The 19,320-nt window shown below is 37.3% G+C and overlaps 1 protein-coding gene across 2 annotated transcripts in view; it reads right to left on the bottom strand.

Moving 5' to 3' along the window:
• The window catches only part of LOC126183680 (rho guanine nucleotide exchange factor 17), a 380,446-nt gene that overhangs the window by 31,491 nt on the left and 329,635 nt on the right, over positions 1 to 19,320 (bottom strand). Inside the window, exons 12-14 of one of the 2 annotated variants that reach the window (XM_049925856.1) lie at positions 12,759 to 13,034; positions 10,239 to 10,306; positions 1,652 to 1,800 (exon numbers count right to left, since the gene is read on the bottom strand). In XM_049925856.1, the coding sequence (XP_049781813.1) occupies positions 1,652 to 1,800; positions 10,239 to 10,306; positions 12,759 to 13,034 (493 nt within the window). The remainder of the gene's footprint in view (positions 1 to 1,651; positions 1,801 to 10,238; positions 10,307 to 12,758; positions 13,035 to 19,320) is intronic. The other variant, XM_049925855.1, reaches the window with a different exon arrangement.

Raw genomic sequence — 19,320 nt, 5'->3', positions numbered from 1 at the left:
TTGAACCAAGTGGATGAGCATATACTTGATAAAAAAATTATCCATCGTGACAATTAAAGGTATTTTGATAGTGGGTAAGCTGGATCTGAAGTATAGAGTATTGCATCATCATCCCTGTTTTCCAGGGTTTGCACACACGAACTTCCATCCATCCCATCTAAAACAAAGTTGGTGGGAAACATTGTGAATCCAATAAAGATGTCATGTCAGTCATGAGTGGAAACTTTACGTACTTTTCTGAAATCAAATTCAGAGACAGAATCAACATAATGCAAAATGATGGATCAATTGATTTTATAGTATTCATACATATATCATTACTTAATAAATCAGGAATCAGTTTGGGCACTTCTCTGAGGAACACAAGAGCAACAGGTTTTTACTAAGCAATTAAGTGAAACTAATAATTTGCATTTACCTTGCTGCAATCCATTAACTCTTTTTATCAAGATAAGATGTAGATGGCAGTAGAAAGGTTTTATTATGAATTTATACCACATTGCATTTTAAATACATCTATCTGATATGAAGTAATGCCAAATATAAAATTTCTATTAAAATACAGTACAAGCAGTAAATTTTCTGGGTTTGCTGCCCCACAGTCTCATATTTCTGCTGGCTGAGTCATCACACCATTCATATGCAAGTGTGGAGGGAAGAAAAATTTAACACATTCTCTAGCTATTGTCCAAAATAATTAGTTAAAGCTTAGACATTAGTATTAGAGCAGTGAAATGTAGATCAAATTATGGTGAGAATGCAGTTTTATGTCAGAGAAATGTGGTTAAAAATTAATCAGCTGTAGTGCACAAGCTCCTACAGAAAATACATTTCCCAAAATAATGACAGTCATTCAACTTAGTGAATGCTATGCTACACTTAGAAAAAAAAGAATGGGGAAGGTTAAAAAATTAATAAGCACTCCCTTAAGCCAGTAGGTTTTATTTAAACAATTGAAAATTAGACCAATACTCGTAGAAAATGACATCAATGTTCAAATTGGAAAGATTGCCAATATTTTCAACAATTCTCACAAATGAGTGAAGAACATAAACAGAAGTCACTGAAAACAGCTGCTCTTCTTTTCATTTTCCATCATATCAATAGAAATATACTCCCTGTAAAGTTTCTTCCTAGTCCAACATAGTTTAACATTTGATCTTGCAGATCATACTTAGTATCAATACAGGTTCTTTAATCAATATTTTTCATCTCTTGTTAAATCCAGTAGTCTGATAGAAGAATTTTGTATGGGTTAGAGAATGCATTCAGTGGTTGACAGCATTTAAAGAAGCAGATGATAATCATCTTAATTACCAGGAGTGTTTATAAGAAAATGCAAGAACTCTACTTCTGTCTGTTTTGGGTCATTATCAAGACACCATATTAAATAAATTTGACTTATGAATTTTATTACATTTTACAATAATGCTCTTTTTCTCAGTGATCATGAGTCCTGAATCCTATTCTAGAAAGTCTTTTGACTACTTTTTGTCTAATTGTTATATTTTATTGTACAAGGCAGTATGTTTGCTGGTATGCTATCATCATCAGGCAAAATATTTTAAATAACTTGATTATCAAGTCTAAATAATTCCATCGAATAAATTTCTAAAAACAGTTTCATAGAGACTTGAATTTTTTGCCTCACCTCAATGTTGAGTGAAACAGTGTTCAGGATTTTTATTGTATTATGACAACCACACCAAAGCTTTCCTCCAATGGACAGCATTCGTGTCACTGGCATTGCTGCTGTCCCAACACCAACTGTCAGTGGGTCAGTGGTATTCCATCCACCATCTGTATTCAAGATACAATAGGAAGATGAAAAATGAGTTTGCAAATATTTTATCTAAAGGCACTTATTAATAGAAAACTTCCTATCAAATTACCTTGATAATAGAAGCTACACAGACTTATAAGAAGCAGAGCAAATAAATACAGAGGTGGTTACTTAATAAGTGATGAAAATTTAATTCTCCTTCAGAAGGAGTGGCTGGAATGGTCCAGTCCTACACATCGAAATCCACCCTGTATTTTTTTGTGCAGGAAGAGTACAATGAAAGAAATGTAGTATCAAAATTTTAGCTGCTAAGAACACTGCAAATATTGTTTTAAAATTGTTGAAATTACTCATTTTTGTTGCCTGAATGGCTGCATATGATAGTGGGTTGTACAGCCCTTCCTGGCTAGTGTGCGACTGACCATGACAAGAGAGCATAACAAGGCATAGTACAAATACCTGGAGTGACACACATGAATCTGAATCCCCTAAATCATACAAAAAATGTCAGGTAGCATTAATGTTTCAAATACAAGGCAGTTCATATTGATGGCTAAACTGCTGCATATGTAGTTCTTACAAAGATGACTAGCAGAAGAAAATGTCATCAATGGTGTGTGTTTGATGTTATATTACAGACAATTTCCATCAATCATGATGAAATATTTCTTACACATACAACATTTTATAACAATTTGTGGAGCACTGTTCTTATGATAATTTCTGAATAATGTATATTTCAGTAACAATGAGTTCCTTTTTTATTGCCCATAGTCAACACAATAAAGCAATACCTTTTTTGAATGATGAAAACAAACATTTTCTCTACACCAGGCATACTTGATGAAAGAAAAATTAAAATTTTCTGGCACTTCACAGTAATTACTATTTTTATTTAGACAGAATTGTGGTGGAGTTTAGAAACGAACCTGGTTGTTGCTCTGTTTACTAGGCTGCTCAATGGGCATACTTAAAGAAATTTGTAAAACATGATGGTGCAAACTGATGGTGCACAAATGACGGCAATTTAAGAATACTGTTCTCCTGATAAATCTCAAATGGAGCTGTCAGAAATTATATTGTGCAACAGTTTCTTTAAAAATGTTTTCCACAGTAAAAAAAATTCTATTTTGAGAGTCACACTGTTTGTGCTGGGTGGAAGCTGAATCACAACAACTGTTTTTTCATTGTCCTCCTTAAATACAGAGGTATTGTATGCAGATGGCAAGAGTCTAATAAAAGTAATGAATTAATATCTGCAACTGGTTAGAAACTGCTTCAAATGAAATGTTAAAAATTATTCTTTCAAACAATGGACACTCCAGATTTGAATATAAACAATATTAGGATGCCAATGGCATTCTGGTCAGAGATGCCAGTAGTAGCAGTAATGTGTATTTGAGGCATGCTTGCTTGTGTGAATGTGTGAGTGTGTTCTTCTCTCTTATGAAGAAGGCTTTGGCCAAAAGCTATAATGTTTAACAGTTTTTTCATTGTGTCTGTCTGCAGGTCACTGGCTCATCTTTATGGTGAGTAGCAATTTATCCTTTTCCCAATATTGTGAAATTATTCTTTCCTATTGCTCCAGGTACTGATAGGTCGATTATAAGATTTTTGTCACTAACAGTCCTTTCCTAGTTTTGGGCCTAATATACCTTGAGGTCCCTGAAGACAGATCTAAAGCTGCAGAAACTCATACTTATCACTGTCATTGTTGTATATGAATGTGTCCACAATCATCTTTGTTTTTTTTTTCTGTGAAATGGTAAAATGTGATTTGGTTGCAGTTCTATCACGAAACCTGACTAATCAGTATTATACATAGCAGATGTGAGGATAACAGCAAGCTCCATCTTTACATCAGCTACAAATTAACAGCGTCTCCTCTACAGTTTTTATGGAAGTAATTTCATTCTTTGTGACCTTCTGTACTGTATGATTTCTTGAATCTAAGCAGGTGAAATATGTCTTGAAATCAGAAATTTTCATCTTAGTTATGATTCAGAGGACCATCTCTCAGATCTCCATTGTTAACAGTGCAGTTCCTCTCAATAGCAGCTCTACATGGTTTATATCTCAAGAAATCTCCTCCAAAGAACTTTGTTCTTGCTAATTATTTAAGTTAGTGGTCTATATCCTATAATAATGGTAGATAATGGGACTTTGTGGCTACCCAGTACAGTAAATATTTCAGACAGTTTTTCTTTCACAGTTTTGTGAATTTCATTTTGGCATGTATCTATAGCTTTTTTTAAGTCTTTCTTCTATTTATGCAGTTCACGGTCATATTTTATGAAGAAAAAATGAGTTTGCACACTACTTAATGTTATGTATTAAACACAGTGAACATTAATTTGGTTTTATCTCCATCATTAACACTTATCCTACTGCAAAAGCATCTGGTAATTATTTTGGATATTAAATGAGTTGAAAATATGAGTGAACAGTAAATGTGGAGAATTGTTTCAGAGAAACTATCAATGAAATCTGAAATTTGTTTTACAAATTATGACTGTGCTGAGTCATGTTATCTGTTTATAGATGCACTGTCAACCACGGATATGCCCCTGCCATGTTGGGCATGCACAATCTGTTACAGCTCTGAGAGAGGTATACACTTCTCCAGCACTGGCCGCTGTGGCTGAGCAGTTCTAGGTGCTTCAGTCCAGAACCGCACTGCTGCTACGGTCGCAGGTTTGAATTCTGCCTCAGGCATGGATGTGTGTGATGTCCTTAGGTTAGTTAGGTTTAAGTAGTTCTAAGTCTAAGGGACTGATGACCTCAGATGTTAAGTCTCATAGTGCTTAGAGCCATTTGAACTTCTCCAGCCACCTGGTGAGCTATGAATTTGGAAATTTTCAAATTTTTTTAAAAAAATGCTTGATGGTGCCTTAGGAGCTATAATTCTGGCAGGGTCTTTCTTTTGGTGTATTCGTTCTGTATAAAAAATGTTCAAGGTATGTCTCAGCATATTGTGTAGGACCATTCCATTGAAAGATTTAGCAGCCATTATTTCTGTCTCCCACCCTCAGCACTTCATCTAAGAGAATAGTGGTAGGTTTCATTCACCATATTTTATGCACTAAAAGATAATAGGACCATATGAAGTGTGGCTCTTCTTAGCTACACACAAAAACCATAGTTTTAAAGAAACATGTTTCCAGTTGTAAAAAAACATAAAAGAAATGAACAAAAATGCATAAATTATTTCAATTTTTATTCTGCAGCTACACAATGCAGCAGTAATTTCACTAGAAGTCATAGGTCCTGATATTTTCTTAATTGCTTAGAAACTTAAATGGTGGAGGTACCTGTGCAGGAAGAAAGTGTTTATTGCTACTTGTAGTTGACTTCACATGTGTTGGTTCAAAATGGTTCCAATGGTTCTGAGCACTATGGGGCTTAACATCTGAGGTCATCAGTCCCCTAGAACTTAGAACTACTTAAACCTAACTAACCTAAGGACATCACACACATTCATGCCCGAGGCAGGATTCAAACCTGCGACCGTAGCAGCCGCGCGGTTCCAGACTGAAGCGCCTAGAACTGCCCGGCCGGCTCCACATGTATTGGGAATTATTATTTTTACACATGTGTATATGCTTGGCTCAAAATACTGTATGCTTCGACCATTCAAGTAGACTTTGATGAGATGTACTCCATAAACAGTGAGGAAACATTTGGTAAATCTCTCTCTCTCTCTCTCTCTCTCTCTCTCCCAAGACTTATCATATTGCTCACAGAGTGATACAATTTTCACATTAGTTTGAAGACCCTATCCAGTGGAATGCTGGTGTCTGTATGACACTCAGATGACAGTATGTTTGTACAATCCACCTGCACAAATGTGTCCTTAAATGCAAGATTGAAAACTTCAGAATGCATTTTGCTGTCTTCTATTGCCACATCAGACTCATCAGTGAGTGACCTGATAGAAGCCTTTGACTCGCTTAGCAATTTTATGTAGGACCAGAATTTTCTCAAATTCTCAGCAAGATTCTTTGCTGAGGCATGATAGTGGTAGTTACAGTATGGTTTGTGCTGTTATGTGGTACATCTTGCTGCTGGTAAATTGTTGTCACAATCTGAGTGCCACCTGGCAGTGGTTGCAGTGTGTTGGAACTGGAGCAGTCAAAGTGATGAGTTGGCATGAGCTCATAAACAAGTACTGACTGAAGGATATGGTTACTGTCACATGTGGTTGGCTAGATTGTGCAGTGGATATGTGCAATAGTGGAATCTGAGTAATGGATCACTTTGTTGGTTGTCCTGTTTCATGGTGCCATTGGAATTTGTATAAACACCCAGCATGAATAGACTGCATTTGTTGGTGACACATAGAAATTGCATTTGAATGCTGAACTGCCAGGACAACCACTTCTGCATATTTAAACCATACACCATCCAAGATTAAACTGAACAGTATGTCTTTTCTGTTAACTAAAGTTATTTGGAGTGTAGTACTTTATAAGACTGGTGTTTCATGTTAACTCTTGTTGTTATGTCCAAACTGGTGCAGTTTGGATAACTAGAATAATATTTTTCAGCTTGTGAACACACACCTATATTAATGGGTCTAATGCTAAGTTTACTGGAGAGAAACTGAGTTGGTTCAGTGGTACACAAGTGCAAATGAAACTGGCAGTAAGCTTATTAATGTAAGGGCACCATGTATAACCACACAGGAGGCACTATATTACCAAATGCCACAGTAGTGACATTCATGTGCTGCTGAAACAACTCAGTTTCTCTGTAGTAAACTTAACATTAGAGTTACGCTGAAAAATATTATTCTAGTTAACCAACCTTCACCAGTTTGGACATAACAACAAGAGTTAACACAAAACATTGGTCTTATAAAGTACTACACTTCACATTCAGTCTAGATTTACCCAAATAACTTTAATTAACAGAAAGGACATACTGTTCAGTTTAATCTTGGATGAAGTATGGTTTAAATATGTGCCAGCATTTGTCCTACCAGTTCAGCATTCAAACAAAGCTGGGTGTTAATTCAAATTCCAATGACATCATGAAACAGGACAGTCAGAAGAGTGAAATAGTCAACTACTGCACATGTCTGCTGGAAAAAATAGCCAACTGCAGGGGTATCGTCAAGTGAGCACTTGCTCACAAGTTCACAACAACTGACCATCTCACCCACTCCAGTCCAGCACCCTGTAACTAGTCCAAAGTGGTGCTCGTATCATGTTAATGATGCACCAACAGTAGGATGTGACACCTAATGGCACAGGTTTGTGCATTGATCTTCTTCGATATGCACAAATTTCTACTAACTTTTGCCTATCATCATCTGTGCATTGCTTATTGGGCAGAGAGTGCAACAGTCTCTGCTTCCTCAGCAATTTCCAAATTTTGTTATTAAACCACCATGGGTTTTTTTACATCCTAGACCCAATTACCAGGACATACTTCTTCAGGGCATGATTTATAATTTGTTTAAACTTTGCCCATAATTCCTTTACATCCATCATACTGAAATTAAATGATGTCCTTTCATTTTGTAAGTGCATTGCTAACAAATGCTTATATGTTCCTTCTACCAAAAATACTTCCTAGCCTTCTTGATGGATTTATTAACTTTAGTAACTGTCATTGTTATGAAAACATCATAATCACTAATCCCTGTCTCTATACTGACACTGTCAATGAGGTCAAATCTATATAAAACTACAATGTTTAAAAATTTCCATAACATATTGGCTTCAAACTAGCTGCTCAAGCCAGTGTCCAGAAAATGTATTGGAAAACACTTCACAAGAATGCCTGGCTGTACCACCTGAAATGAAACCTTCAATGTCCCAGTCTATACATGGTGTGTCAAAGTCACCTTCAATTAATACTGAATTACCGAGTTACTGTGCATAGACTTCCTTTGAAAGATTCTAAAACTGTCACAATAAAACCAGGTGTCCAGCAAAAACATCTGATAATTAACTTAAGTTCACTCAGACCTGTTACAAGCATCCAGATAACTTTACAATCAGGGTGTTTGCATCTTGATAGACACGATATTTTTGTCAACTGCAATGAACATTTCCCCTCCTATGGTGTCTACTCTGTCTTTTTGATATGCATTCCACACCTCATTAAATATGTCACAGATTTATACTTTGGGTTTCAGCCAGCTCTCAGCTCTGAGAATAATTTGAGCACAAAAATTTTCTCGGAGGGCAGTAAATTCAGCAGCCTTTTTATGAATACTTCAACAGTTTACTGATAAAATTTTGACAGTCAAAGTGTCTTTATTTTGTACATGGTCTGATTCTGCTCTCTACATTTTGATTGGTGAGCATTAATCAGAGTACCTCAAACTGACACCTAATCTAAAAAACCTCCATACGCACTCCACAAGTACTCTGCTACATGAGTAGCTACTTCCTTTGTGTAGCTACTTCCTCTGACCAGTCAAGGGGAGTCCTACAAAAATTACCAATCCCATAAAGTAGGCCAGAAATCTGTAGCCAAGATCATCACACAATTGACAAATCCTTTGGGTAAGACCCTTGAGTCACCTACAAACCAAAGGATCCATATCAGTCCCAGGAACAATGCTGCAGATTGTGAGCTCTGCTTGCACTGTCTGTGCAAGGTCAACAGTCTTCACCACTTCTGCCAGCATCCTGTATGAAGCAAGGGTGGCCTCAGAACCCAAATGACAGATGTCATTGGTGCTGATATAAGCTAGAACTTGTAGACGGCTGTACCTTGCTTGTTCAACAGCCACAGGCTGTACATCTCAGATGAATTCCATTAGGGGCCATAATGCACCAAACATTGAAACTCCCTATAACTAGCAAATCCCACACACCCATGTGCCTGTTCAGATTCTGCTGAAGGTGCAGACACCTGTCCACTCAGAGGATGCATGGGCAAGTGCAATTGGCCAGCCTGCACATCGACTCTCTGCCTCGAGCAATGCAAATATGAATTGTATGGTTGGTAGAAGTTACTGGGAAATAACTGTATGTAACGATATCAGTATTGATTTCATTCAGATTGGTTCTGAGCAAGGGCACTTAGTGTTACTAATGTCCAGCCTTAGTTTCATCCCTAATTGCAAAATTCTCAGTTACAATAGGATACAGTGCAACACCAATTGATAATTTATTTGTTAATCCAATTATCTTGCATGAAATCAACATGGTTCTATAATAAATGTTATACCTCACCTTGAGGGTCAAATATCAGCAATAAAGGATCCCAATAAAATAAATTTCACTAAAACTGGAATAGTAAAATTTCACAGAATCATAAATGCTAACACAGTTACATTATACAGAGAAAATTTACAGAATGAACAAGGTGAGAAATTTAATGACTTACTGAAATCCTTCTTACAACACTATGAATCAAGTTTTCCTTTACAGTAGGTCAGGGACAAAAACAGAAGAGGCTGAGAGAAAGAGTGGTAAATATTTGGAAATAAAGTATACTTAGTCAGGAAGAGAGAGCTTTATTTAATGTAGAGGAGTAGCTCTTATCTAGGCTTAAAAGAGCAAACTACTCCCAGCCACATACTTCAAACACATGTTAAGTTGTCATAGCAGTATACAACTCTGTGTCATTGTAAAGCAGAATAATGTCAAGAGACAACTTGACTTTCTACCTACTTTACAATGAAATCTTCACAGTGTTACATAGTAGACATTGAAATTCACAGTTGTCCCCTAAAATTTTTTGTGCATAATATCTGCTCCAACTTGTTTGGCTTACTTGAGGATTGGGTTATTACCAGCAGTTATGACTGCATATTTCATCTACCATCACAGCACAATTCAACAGAGATGTAATGAAAAGTTAGTGTCACAGTAAGGCAATGTGCATTATATTGAGAAGTGGGCCACAGAAGTTACTTTCTACTATGATTAAGCTCTTGCTGATTTCACTCTGGTTTTACTTTGTTTTCTTCACAAAATCTGAAAAAAATGTCTTTCAAGTCATCAAAGATGACATGAACTGGAGTTTATGTGTAAAAAGTCAAGATACTAGCATACAATCAAACAAAATGATCAGTTCCTGACAGTTTATGATTTTTCACCTTGAACATTTATTTTGCATTAAGAAAAATTGCTTATTTTGTATTATCACATAACATTGTTTTGCTGGAATGAGAAGGAGGATGTACAAAACATTCTACCATTTTTATATGTGTTTAACAAAATACACATCTAGCATTAGCCAAATGTGTTTGCTCTAGTTAGCTGTTTAACACAACACTTTTATGCTCTGGTATTGTTGTCAGGCCATGGTGACAACAATATGCCAAGAAATTTTCAAGTTTTTTGTGTGTTTTCATCTCTTTTGTAACATTTTCATTTATTATGCAAATAAAAGTGCTTTGATCAATACTGACTTTAACTCAACATTTTACGTAATAGATTATAATGGTAGGCTTTAAAATAAAAGAAAAACAAAGAAAACTGTCACTTACTTGAGTCTCTAGTGTACACTGTGATATCTCCATTTGCTAAGGACACAAAAACTCTATTGTCCAGGTATCTGAAAAAAAAAGATCATTTAAAAATACAGTGTTAATATATGACTGCTACATTTAATGGAATAGATTATTAGGATATTAGAGACTGTTTTAAGGAAAAGAGTTACAGAGATAAAATTATTGATCTTCTTTCATATCAGGGCACTCAAGTAAGGGCCTGGTTGGATAAAAATCACCTCACACATAATCCTATGATGAATTCTGTGACATGTAATGGCAAAGGTCATAAGCAAGAATGTAATTGGCAACACAAAACTTGTTATTTAGTAAAGATTTTAACTATCACAAATAATTTGGTACCATTTTCTCTCCCAGTAATTTGATGATATTCATCTAGCTTATTAAATGTTTTGTAAATACTATATTGTATACTTTTCTTGTTTAGTGTTCAGGCACAAACAGAATCATGGTAATATTTACATGAATCTGTAAAGACTGGAATGCACTAATGATGGATAAAATCTGGACTGACACAATGTGGATATTATGACTGCAGCAATAGGTACAAGAAATATCACCTATCACCAGAACAAAAACTTCTGCTAATGCAATGGAAGAGTAACAGTAGAAGTGACTGGGATTAGTAAATAGGACAACTTAGGGATAAGAGCTAGTGTATGCTTGACTTTACGATAGACACACACAGGGTGTACATAAAGTCCAGGAACACTTTCAGTTATTTATTGCACAAGAACCAAACATTGTTCAGATATCATACACATGTCATTTTGAAGAGAAACCCTGAAAGTTTTTTCATGTATACCGCCACAGTGTAGTTTGGTAATCTGCCGATAGTCAGTGCGAGTCACAAACATGGCAAGTTCAGGTGCGGAGTTCTGCTTTCTGTGTGTTGGAGTTTGACAAAAACAATAGATGTTTAGAACCAAGTACAGTAAGAAGCCACCAACAAGAAAGGCCAAAAGGCCATTTACCACTGGCACAACAAATTTCTTACAATGGGTTGCTTGTGCCTGGCAAAGAGAAACTGACGTCTCAGTGTGAGTGAAGTGAATGTGGAGCATGTACAAGTGACATTCATAAGGAGCCCAAAGAAATCAGTGCATTGTTCATCCCATGAACTCAAAATGGCTCCAATGACACTGTGGAAAGTCCTACAACAGAAGCTGTAGATGAAACCATTCGAATTGTAGCTAGTGCAGAAGCTCAATGATGATGACAAGGACAAGGGTTTTGAGTTTTGTTCGCAGTTGCAACAGTTGAATGAGGATGGAGATAGCATTGTTGACCTCTTAATTTTTAGTGACGAAGCCACTTTTCACACTAATGGGAAAGTGAATAGGCATAATTGTTGAATCTGGGGCACAAAGCATACACACAAATGCACTGAATTTGAGTATGATTCCCCAAAGGTAAATGTTTTTTGTGCCTTGCCACATCAAAAACTGTACAGGCCATTCTTCTTCGGTGAGAACAATGTCACTTGATATTCCAACTTGGACATGTTGCAGCAATGGCTGATGCCTAAAATGCTGTTGGACTCTCCGTTCATCCACCCCATTTTCATCATGAAGTTCGTGGGTACCTGAACATGGAGCTGCCATTAATGGATCAGCTGTGCTACAGAAGAGGACAGCTGTTTCATGAAATGGCCTCCCCGATCACCAGATATCACTCTATGTGACTTTTTTCTGTGGGGACACATTAAAGATCTGGTGTATGTACCACCTCTACCATGTGATGTAGCAGAGGTCTGGGAGAGAATATAGAAATATTGACAAGAATTCGATTACCGTATTAAAGTTTGCTGGGTCACTCATGGTTTGCATATCAAATGTTTGTAAAAAAACTTTCAGACTTTCTCTTCAAAATGCAATATTTATGACATCTGTACAATGTTTAGTTCTTGTGCAATAAATAATGGAAAGAGTTCCTGGACTTTATGTACACTCTGTATATATAGTTCAGCAACAGTTACAAGAAATGTCACCTATTAGCAGAACAAAAATTTCTGCTAATGAAATAGAAGAGTAGCAGTAAAAGTGACTGGGATAGTAAAGAATAGGAAAACTTAGGGATGAGAGCTGGTAATATGCAGCATGTATGCTTGCCTTTTGACCTAATTTGAAAGTGATACTTTTAGAAATCCTTTGTGGGCCTATCATGGTTTTATGAGATACAAACTAAAAAGGATATTAAATTTGACAAATGCTCCTTACTCAGAATATGTAAAGAGGACCCGTCAGTTCAGTGAGGTAATTTTATGGAGAAACATTCACTCTGACAATGATTCATTGGTCAGAATGACATAAAAAATACTATGAAATGGGATATCTGAAAATTCTCATAAGTGCAAATTTTATTTACTGTGTTGCACTGTAAAACTTTATCCAATCCCTATGGAAGTCAAGAAGCACAACACACAACTTGAGCACTGCTATCTATAGCTTACCAGATTGCCCAAATTAATTAAGGGGGGGGGGGAAGGACACTCACATGATACAATGTACTGATGAGCCATGTTGAATTTTAATCTTGTTCTTCTTGATTCTGATGTTATCAGTGCAGTTGTAGACATGGATGCAGCCATCTTCGGTACCAAGCCACATGGTGGGCTGCATGCTGTCACTATCCTCTGAGGCAGGCACTGTGGCTATGCTCACTTCACTTGGTGTTGCTGTTATACTGACTGGCTCCATTGAATTGTTCTTTGGTTCTTCATCTGCCCCAACACACTCCTCTGTTTCATAGTCACCATCACTAGAAGAACTGCTGTTGTGCACATAATACAAAAAGAGTGATATGCATGTATCAGGTAATAGCACTTTTATGTAGATAAAGAAAAATATTGTCAACCAATTATTCTTATTTATGAACATCCCATACATTTTAAAACATTTTGGTAACAAATACAGTAAGTTATAAAAATTTACCTTTTCTGTTACAAGTTTTGGGGTACTGAGTACACTATACACAGTTAAAAGATGATAACTGCTAAATCTATGTGACAAGTATCCCATATTCTTGCAGGAGGTAGTATGGCTCAGAACCAGAAAAAAGTCTAGTAAACATATTTTTGTAAGCAAATACATGTTGAGATACAAGACATTTTACTCATGTCAAAAATGGTCAGTAATTAGTGGTGTAGGCTGTCTTTCTGTTGAAATTTTTTTCTGACTTCTTATTAAATGTGTTTATCACTGCACATAGTTCTTTGACTGTAATATTGTTGTTATAACAGACAACTGTCTCTTACATCAGCCACTTTGTCTGTATTGTTTTGAGGTTGTTCTGACATCAGAACAAGACTAATAGTTTTCCAGTGTGTGAACAAGGACAATAGTGAAATGTAGTCCTTAACAAGTTGGAGGGCAAGAAAGGGAAGCAATAATTGTGAAGGGAGTGAGATAGCATATCCCTTGATGTTATTCAGTCTGTGCATTGAGCAAGCAGTGAAGGAAACCAGAGAGAAATAGGAGAAGGAAAAAGTTCAAGGAAAAGAAATAATAATTTAGAGATTTGCCAGTAACACTGATACTCTGTCAGATACAGCATGGCACTTGTAAGAGCTGCTGAATGAAATGAGCAGCGTCTTGAAAGGAGGATATAAGATGAATATCACCAAAAGCAAAACAAGAGTAATAGAATGTAGTCACATTAGAGTATTGTATTGTACTCTTTTATTGATCCTCTTCATTATTTGTGTACATAAATAGAATCTGACAAGGGACAAGTCAGATGAGGATTAGATAAGACAACATGAATTAATGTGATGAGCATATACAGGAGTTTATATACAAAAAAGCACTTACACACAATTATACTTAGTCTTTTTTTTCAATTCAAACCATGACTAAACCTCAAGAAAGACAAATGCATGGATATTCTTAACAATAACATGAAAAAGTAATAAGATGTTTACCACTCTTACCACATCATGTGAGCATAGTTCATATCATAATCTCTTTTTGCACAAAAGACACAAATATTCACTAAAACATCAGACTCTGCTTATAATAACTATAACAATTAATATAGTATTAAAAAGTTCCTAGTTCTTTAATTGTTTATGTGACCATAGCTTAGAACTGCAGTATTTTGTATAAAAGACACAAATTTGAAAATTAAAAGAAATTTACAACTTATACTACATCATGATGGAAGTGTGTGAATGATATTCTAGTTCTTTATGCTAACAGTTCAGGTGATGCTGAGGGAATTAAGATTAGGAAATGAGACTCTAAAAGTAGTACACGAGTTTTGCTATTTGGTCAGCAAAGTAACTGATGATGGCTGAAATAGAGGGCATATAAATTGTAGACTGGCAGTAACAAGGTAAGCAGTTCTGCAAAAAGAGGAATTGGTTAGTATCTAATACAAATTTAAGTGTTAGGAAGCCACTGTGTGGCAGTGATAAATTCTTATGCTTGTGTGTCATCAGCTTAGTGGTCCTTATAGGTGACTTTTCTGATGTGTATTTTTATCTTTGCTGTTCCCTTGTAAGTTTTATACTTTTAGTTATCTGTCTTTACTGAATTATATTGTATTTTAACATGTGTGAATAAAAGTTAATTCTGTACATTAGAAAGCTATGTGCAGCTATTTATGTGGATAAACTAAGTGCCCACAAGTTCATTGTAGAATTGATGGTGGGGACTTTCATGTCATAGGATGATAATCTATTCAAAAAGTAGCACAAATATATTTCTCCTGAGATAAATATCACAAATTGTCCATTATGACACTTTACCAAAAAATATTAATGGTCTTACTCATTCACAAATCTCATACTGTCTACCTACGTGGGGCAGTGCAGCTAATATACACATATGTAGATTATTTAAACTGTAAAAGTATGTGCACTGTAAATCTATCACCAAGGCATTCCCACAAAAATAGATCCTTAAAAATAAATTGTACAGCTGAACAAAAATATACATATTCATAGCACTAGGTGTAAGTAACTGCACATAGTTTTTGAATGTACAGAACTAACTTTTATCCATCAACCCTAAACTATGCAACATTAAGTGACAAAGATCTTGAAATAGCCAAATTGTATATTACAACCAGTATCAGGAACTTAAAAACTCCTTCTACATTCACACAGGAAGTAAGATATCACCTTGTCTCAGCTTGTTGTTATCATGGAAAGGGAGAGCTTGGAACAAAGCATAGAAAATCCTTAATTAAGATATCTATCTACAAATCCCATACAAAATCACTTGATGTTGTGCTGACAACTGCACGTATGCGCAGCTATATATTTGCAACTCTGCCTGAAACTGTTTTGCGTGTGTGTATGTGTGTGTTCATACAGAAAACTGTTTTTATTTCATATGGCATGAAATTTAAATTTGCACTGTTTTGTCACAAATGCAGGAAAAATTGTGTAGATTTTTTGTTTTTATGCAACTGCCAAACATTTTTAAATACATTCCTGTATATACTGATGTAACCAATATCACTAGAAAAAGTGATCAAAAAATGAAAAATAAATAAATTTGTTGCTACAGAATGATGCAGAAGATTAGATGACTAGCTCACTTAATTAATGAGAAGACACTGAACTGAAGTGGGGAGAGAAGAAATTCATTGCACAATTTGATTAAAAGAAGGGATCAGTTGATAGAAGACATTCTCAAACATCAAGGAATCATCAGTTTAGTATTGGAGGGAAGTGTGGAGGATAAAACAGCAGAGGGAAACTAAGATATGTAGGTTGCAGTAACATCAACATTTATTCAGATCGCAGTATGAAGTTTTTCTACATCTGCATATACATGTATACCCCAAAAGCTACATTGTGGTGTGGGGTGGAGGGTACTTCATGTGCTAATGTCACTTCCTTCCTTTCCTATTCTAGTAGTGAATAGTTTTCAGGAATAATGGCTGCCTGTAAGGCTCCATGTGTGCTTGAATGCCTCTAATTTTATTTTCATGGTCTTTTCACAAGATATACACAGAAGGAAGCACTGTATTTGTTGACTCTTCTAGGAATATACACTCTCAGAGCAATAAACCACTTTGCAATGCAGAATGCCTCTCTTGCAGTGTCTGACACTGGAGCTGGTTGATCATATCTGTGATTCTACAATAATGTTGGAAGCTGAAGAAATGAATTAAAATCTGTGCTGCAGCCAGGACTCAAACCTAGGTCTTTCATGCTTACTAGGCAGATACGCTGACCATTACACCACTGCAGCACTATGGTCAACATAGCTGCACGAACTATACAAGTCGATTGCTCTCCCAACAGAAACTCAGCAGTTAGACTGGGATGAGGTGTACAAGGAACCGAATTCTAATTTAAAATATAACTTATTTCATGATACACTTGTAAGAGAATTTGAAAACTGTTTCCCCAAGAAAATAGTTAAATCTAATAATAAGAAATCATGCAAAAAACCTTGGCTTGCTGAAGGAATAAAAATATCTTGTAACCACAAAAGGGAACTGTATCTAACAACAAGAAAGAGTAATGACCCAGAAACAGCCAACTATTATAAAAACTACTGTGCTACATTAAGAAAGGTTATTAAAAAGTCCAGAAACATATGCATCATATCTCACATCAATACCTCTGATAACAAAATCAAAACAATTTGGAATATTATTACAAGGGAGACTGGGCAACCAAGTGTACAGGATGACGGCATTACCATGAAATCAAATGGAAACTTGACAAACAGCAAGCAGGAATTCAAAAACATTTTGAATAATCATTTTTTAAATGTTGTAGAGAAAATAGGATCTAAATGTTCATTAGAAGAAGCAAGGCAGTTAACAGAAGGGGCCTTACCCACACAATTTGATACAATTGAAATTCCACCCACCTCTCCTTCTGAAATTAGGAAGATAATAAACTCTCAAGAATAAAAGCTTACATGGAATTGGTGGCATTTCCAGCAGGATAATAAAAGCTTGTTCCCAAGAAATAAGTGGGATTCTTAGCCACATATGTAATAGCTCTCTGAAGCAGGGTATTTTCCCAGATAGACTAAAGTATGCCATTGTTAAAGCACTGCATAAAAAAGGGGATACATCTGATGTCAACAACTACCACCCAATCTCTCTTCTGACTGCCTTATCAAAAATTATTGAAAAAGTAATGTATTGTAGAGTAGTTTCACACCTTTGTAAAAATAAAGTTTTAACATAATGTCAGTTTGGTTTCCAGAAGGGTATTTTGACAGAAGATGCTATATATATATATATATATATATATATATATATATATATATATATATATATATATATATAGTTATAATGGAAGGAAACATTCCACGTAGGAAAAATATACCTAAAAACAAAGATGATGTGACTTACCAAACGAAAGTGCTGGCAGGTCGACAGACACACAAACAAACACAAACATACACACAAAATTCAAGCTTTCGCAACAAACTGTTGCCTCATCAGGAAAGAGGGAAGGAGAGGGAAAGACGAAAGGATGTGGGTTTTAAGGGAGAGGGTAAGGAGTCATTCCAGTCCCGGGAGCGGAAAGACATATACGATATGTGTGGATGGATATGTGTGTGTGTGCGAGTGTATACCCGTCCTTTTTTCCCCCTAAGGTAAGTCTTTCCGCTCCCGGGACTGGAATGACTCCTTACCCTCTCCCTTAAAACCCACATCCTTTCATCTTTCCCTCTCCTTCCCTCTTTCCTGATGAGGCAACAGTTTGTTGCGAGAGCTTGAATTTTGTGTGTATGTTTGTGTTCGTTTGTGTGTCTGTCGACCTGCCAGCACTTTCATTTGGTAAGTCACATCATCTTTGTTTTTTATATATATACACTCCTGGAAATGGAAAAAAGAACACATTGACACCGGTGTGTCAGACCCACCATACTTGCTCCGGACACTGCGAGAGGGCTGTACAAGCAATGATCACACGAACGGCACAGCGGACACACCAGGAACCGCGGTGTTGGCCGTCGAATGGCGCTAGCTGCGCAGCATTTGTGCACCGCCGCCATCAGTGTCAGCCAGTTTGCCGTGGCATACGGAGCTCCATCGCAGTCTTTAACACTGGTAGCATGCCGCGACAGCGTGGACGTGAACCGTATGTGCAGTTGACGGACTTTGAGCGAGGGCGTATAGTGGGCATGCGGGAGGCCGGGTGGACGTACCGCAGAATTGCTCAACACGTGGGGCATCAGGTCTCCACAGTACATCGATGTTGTCGCCAGTGGTCGGCGGAAGGTGCACATGCCTGTCGACCTGGGACCGGACCGCAGCGACGCACGGATGCACGCCAAGACCGTAGGATCCTACACAGTGCCGTAGGGGACCGCACCGCCACTTCCCAGCAAATTAGGGACACTGTTGCTCCTGGGGTATCGGCGAGGACCATTCGCAACCATTTCCATGAAGCTGGGCTACGGTCCCGCACACCGTTAGGCCGTCTTCCGCTCACGCCCCAACATCTTGCAGCCTGCCTCCAGTGGTGTCGCGACAGGCGTGAATGGAGGGACGAATGGAGACGTGTCGTCTTCAGCGATGAGAGTCGCTTCTGCCTTGGTGCCAATGATGGTCGTATGCGTGTTTGGCGCCGTGCAGGTGAGCGCCACAATCAGGACTGCATACGACCGAGGCACACAGGGCCAACACCCGGCATCATGGTGTGGGGAGCGATCTCCTACACTGGCCGTACACCACTGGTGATCGTCGAGGGGACACTGAATAGTGCGCGGTACATCCAAACCGTCATCGAACCCATCGTTCTACCATTCCTAGACCGGCAAGGGAACTTGCTGTTCCAAGAGGACAATGCACGTCCGCATGTATCCTGTGCCACCCAATGTGCTCTAGAAGGTGTAAGTCAACTACCCTGGCCAGCAAGATCTCCGGATCTGTCCCCCATTGAGCATGTTTGGGACTGGATGAAGCGTCGTCTCACGCGGTCTGCACGTCCAGCACGAACGCTGGTCCAACTGAGGCGCCAGGTGGAAATGGCATGGCAAGCCGTTCCACAGGACTACATCCAGCATCTCTACGATCGTCTCCATGGGAGAATAGCAGCCTGCATTGCTGCGAAAGGTGGATATACACTGTA

The sequence above is a fragment of the Schistocerca cancellata genome, chromosome 4 (genome assembly GCF_023864275.1).
Source record: "Schistocerca cancellata isolate TAMUIC-IGC-003103 chromosome 4, iqSchCanc2.1, whole genome shotgun sequence".
Taxonomy (NCBI): domain Eukaryota; kingdom Metazoa; phylum Arthropoda; class Insecta; order Orthoptera; family Acrididae; genus Schistocerca; species Schistocerca cancellata.
This window is presented reverse-complemented; position numbering and strand designations above follow the sequence as displayed.